General features: G+C 41.3%; 1 protein-coding gene across 3 annotated transcripts; it reads right to left on the bottom strand.

Annotated features, from left to right (window-relative positions):
- Window positions 1-322: 322 nt before the first annotated feature.
- Window positions 323-3,758, bottom strand: LOC139392454 (probable thiopurine S-methyltransferase). Of its 3 annotated transcripts, XR_011629679.1 has the most exons (10): window positions 3,481-3,576; window positions 2,508-2,624; window positions 2,261-2,353; window positions 1,999-2,131; window positions 1,535-1,587; window positions 1,363-1,437; window positions 1,165-1,250; window positions 995-1,039; window positions 615-840; window positions 323-461 (listed from the first exon to the last, which is right to left on the bottom strand). XR_011629679.1 is itself a non-coding variant. In XM_071140449.1 (9 exons), the coding sequence occupies exons 2-9, from the start codon at window positions 2,603-2,605 to the stop codon at window positions 722-724; spliced, it is 702 nt and encodes a 233-aa protein (XP_070996550.1). In that variant the 5' UTR covers window positions 2,606-2,624; window positions 3,565-3,758; the 3' UTR covers window positions 550-721. The 3 variants fall into 3 exon arrangements, 2 of the variants coding, with proteins under 2 accessions (XP_070996550.1, XP_070996548.1); XM_071140449.1 differs by lacking the exon at window positions 323-461 and having other exon boundaries at window positions 550-840; window positions 3,565-3,758; XM_071140447.1 differs by lacking the exon at window positions 323-461 and having other exon boundaries at window positions 550-840.
- Between the last annotated feature and the right edge of the window lie 264 nt (window positions 3,759-4,022).

The raw sequence follows: 4,022 nt of genomic DNA, 5'->3' as shown, positions 1-4,022 counted from the left end.
CAGTGATGTATATCAATTTGGAAAGTATTCAGGCCCCTTCCATTTTCTGTATTTTGTTACGTTACAGCCTTATTCTAAAATTGATTAAATAAAAGTGTTCCTTATCAATCTACACACAATACCCCACAATGACAAAGCGAAAACAGGTTTTTAGACATTTTTGCAAATGTATTAAAAATAGAAAACATAAATACCTTATTCACATAAGTACTCAGACCCTTTGATATGAGACTCGAAATTGAACTCCGGTACCGTTTCCATTGATCATCCTTGAGATGTTTCTACATCCTGATTGGAGTGCACCTGTGGTACATTCAATTGATTGGACATGATTTGGAAAGGCACACACCTGTCCATTTAAGGGCCGAAAGTTGACAGTGCATGTCAGAGCGAAAATCAAGCCATGAGGTTGAAAGAATTGTCCATAGAGCTCAGAGACAGGATTGTGTCGAGGCACAGATCTGGGGAAGAGTACCAAAAAAAATTCTGGAAGTCTGGAAATGTATGACTTTTACAATACTGTGTTTACTAATGAGTAAAGAACATGGGTTTATTTATATAAAAAACGTATTTATTGACATTTCTTCATTACATCATAAGTAAAAATGATTCACCCAATTCAAGTCACATCATGCCACTAAAAAGCTGAAGACAAGCCACTGAGAGTATTTTTTTCAATATGTCCGTATTTGAAACCTAAATAAGAGTCATCACTGGTTCCTCAGTTGGTCTTTAGAGTGATGAGATGCACTTTTTCTGTGAAGAAGTCCATGCCCCGAGCCTTCTCTCTGTCTGTAAGGGCATCTAGTGACTGCAGCAACTCTATATCACAACTCTTCCCTGGAATTAAAGACACAATCACACATGGAAACTAATCTCTATATCCTCCCCGACGATGTACATATCACATTTATTTCTATGTAGTTTGATCTGAAAAATCAAATACGGACAGAATTACAATAACAGAGACAATCTCTGCCATGAAATAACTTACCAAATAGACTTTGCACTTGCTCGTCGGGCACAAAAAAAGGAGGACCTAAAGAAAAAAGGGGTATTCATTTTTAACTCGGATGTACTTACAAGTGACACGCAAGTACTCTGCGGTCTAATACAAATAGCATATCATCATTAGCTACAATGCTAGCTACGGGAAAAGCTTACCTTTGTATACTTCCGGGTTGTAGAGCAAAGTGTCCAAGAGGTATCGGCAGTCCTTGTCCATTAACGACGTGATCAGAGCCGCGTACCTGTTACATACAGAAGCGACAGAGTTTGCCATCAGCCAAAGACTCTTCACATCATGCCATGCTCTGTTCTCAAGTTGACTTTCAGAAGAAAGTGAAGTTCATGTGGTCATACTTCTGTCTGTCCCGTGGGTTGATGGCCACCAAGGAGCCTCTGTCCCAAATCCCTCCAAACTGACCCTCAATGGCACTGTTATACAAAGTGAGAGGATGTCATACTGTAAATGGCCTCCTCCTTCTGACCCAGTCAAAAGAGAAAATGTATTGATAATAGTTTAGACTCTTACCTGGAGAAATTGTATAGATCACATTGGTACAAGGAGATATTTCTCTCTGAGCTCTGTGGAAGAAAAGCATATGAACCACACAAGTTAAACGCACTGCAACGTTAGCTCTTTCGCTATTGGAACATGACTGTGCATATTGGCAGCAGAGTCTTAAAATAATTCTATGGACTCCTTTCACAAACACCAATCATTATCTATGCTGGATCTGTAGCCGGTATGAATAAAATCCAAGACTTTGAACTTCTAGGGTAAGAATGCATTGTTTCCCCTATATGCCACCACAGCAATTGTTGGTTTTCATGCGTAGATGTATGCCTCAGGACGACCACATCCGCAGGAAGAACCCCACACTGCCACCGCTGCTGAAAGAAAATCCTCCAAGACCTTGTAACATCTCGTCTTCCACATACTCCTCCATTGTAGCATCATAGCAGCCAACCCAGGCGCTCTCTGGCACACAGTACCTTGTAAACCTTGGCTCCAGGTAATGCAGAAACTGTCTCTTCACTGTAAGTCATGTTACTCTCCTCAAAGAACTGCTTGATGGCCTTCTCTGCAATCTCCACCCCTACAACAGAATGGCCCATATCAGCAAGCCTGGAGTCGAACACGTGGTAAAAGGCAGTAAGGTCAAAGGTCATTTATGGATGTTAATTCACGAACTGTGACTTTCACTAGTTAATGTTAATTGAGAACACACGTTTGTTTGTAATGCACACCACTTACCATTTCATGTCCAGAGCTTTCCCACATAGAGGGAAGAAGAACTTAACCCCCTTCCGTCCGTCGAGAACTTTCTCAATATTACTCTCCAGCATCCTATAAATATAATCAAATTCGTCATATGAAATTTACCTTATGGGCCTAGGAATAACATGCTGGCAGAGGCATGTTAAACAAACATGCATTTAATACAAGCATGAATTCACTCTTTAATCCACGTCATTGTAAGGTAAATCAAAGAGATCCTTACTTGTTTACGTGGGGCCGGTGCCAGCCTGTTTGGTCTTCCCTCCACCGTTCCTCCCACTCTCCCAGGGCCATCACTCTGTCCGCCTGGGCTGACAACATTTTGTTTGTCTGACACCAACTAGAGTTGGTCAATGAGGGGGAACAAAGAGAAAGGATAGGTGAAAATGACCTCTTTCACACAACTGATCCAGAGAGGGAGTTCACGGGTGGTATTCTATGCACGCCCACACACGCGTAAAAACAGTCAATATGGACTGTGTCAGGCTAATTGTATAGAATTGTGTCATGTCATTGTGACTCATGATCATTACGTGTGAAAGACTAGGGGTGTGCACTTTGAGGCAAAAACTACAGATACGGTTGGAAGACTTTGGGCTTTTCATATAAAAAGGGCTCTTTGTTTACCTACCAATGTTTAGGGTCATTTGTCAATTGCTCGGGTCAGTCTGTTGAGATATCATCCCTAAAGTGGATAACACTACTAAAGGGATATGGAGTAGTCCAGACTCCAGACTGACCTAGTACTGGTCAATCATATGCTGATCAGCAAAAATGTTTATTGAGGTGTGTCAAAGACCAGTGTAGGCCTATTCATGAGCAGAATTGCCTCGTTTGACACGGGTGGCCTAAACATGATACAAAGAACAGCTATCATTCAGGATAAACCATAATTTCACAGGCAACTTTATAGGAAATACAACAGCATGGTATTTTGTAAAAGAACCTCCCCCTATAACACCGATCACCAGAGAATGAATTTCATAATCTTGCTGTAGACATTTAGAAATGAGTAAGCGGGCGTATTATTACGATTGTGTTACGCAAGTTTTTAGTAGGCCCAAATAGTAGTCCTGTAAACAGAGCAGCAATTATATCGACTGCATTAGTGACTTTAGCAGTGTGTATTGAAAATAGTTTGCCGTGCGCAGTCTTTCTCTAAGCCAATTCCGATTCGACATAACGTATCAGCTTACCTCGGCTTCCCGCCAAGCATAAACATTACGCTGACGAACATAACTGAACTCGACTCGTACAACATGTCCACGGTCGTCGCTTACCTTCTCAAAAATGTTGATATCGATTTATACGTGATCTTCACCGAGCCACAGCCAATGAGTGGCACTACTGGTGTGGGAGGAGCTTTTGTCAACACTGCTCTCCACGTGATCGACAGCGGATGTTCATTTCAAAGGTGATTTTTTCCCCCGCTCAACTTTCGTCCTCAGCCACGCAAAGGCTCCGCAGAGCAGAATACAAAATGTACCCTAGTACAATTTATGTGACAGTATTGTATCTCTTACTAGTTTAAATATGAAATCCTTGCTCGAATCCCACTGAAAAAGGAACCATTCTGGAGTAGTCATGACAAATATCGGCAGCAGTTCATTTTAAGGGATCACGTAATTACACTGTAGCACAGGTATTACAATTAATTGTAATAATTCAGTTACACTGTAACAAAAACATGTGGTAATCGCAGTCTGTAATTACTGGGATGTAACAACGGAATGCTTGT

This window comes from Oncorhynchus clarkii, chromosome 32, assembly GCF_045791955.1.
Source record: "Oncorhynchus clarkii lewisi isolate Uvic-CL-2024 chromosome 32, UVic_Ocla_1.0, whole genome shotgun sequence".
Taxonomy (NCBI): domain Eukaryota; kingdom Metazoa; phylum Chordata; class Actinopteri; order Salmoniformes; family Salmonidae; genus Oncorhynchus; species Oncorhynchus clarkii.
Note: the sequence above shows the minus strand (reverse complement) of the source record. Positions and strands in the feature narration are given on the sequence as shown.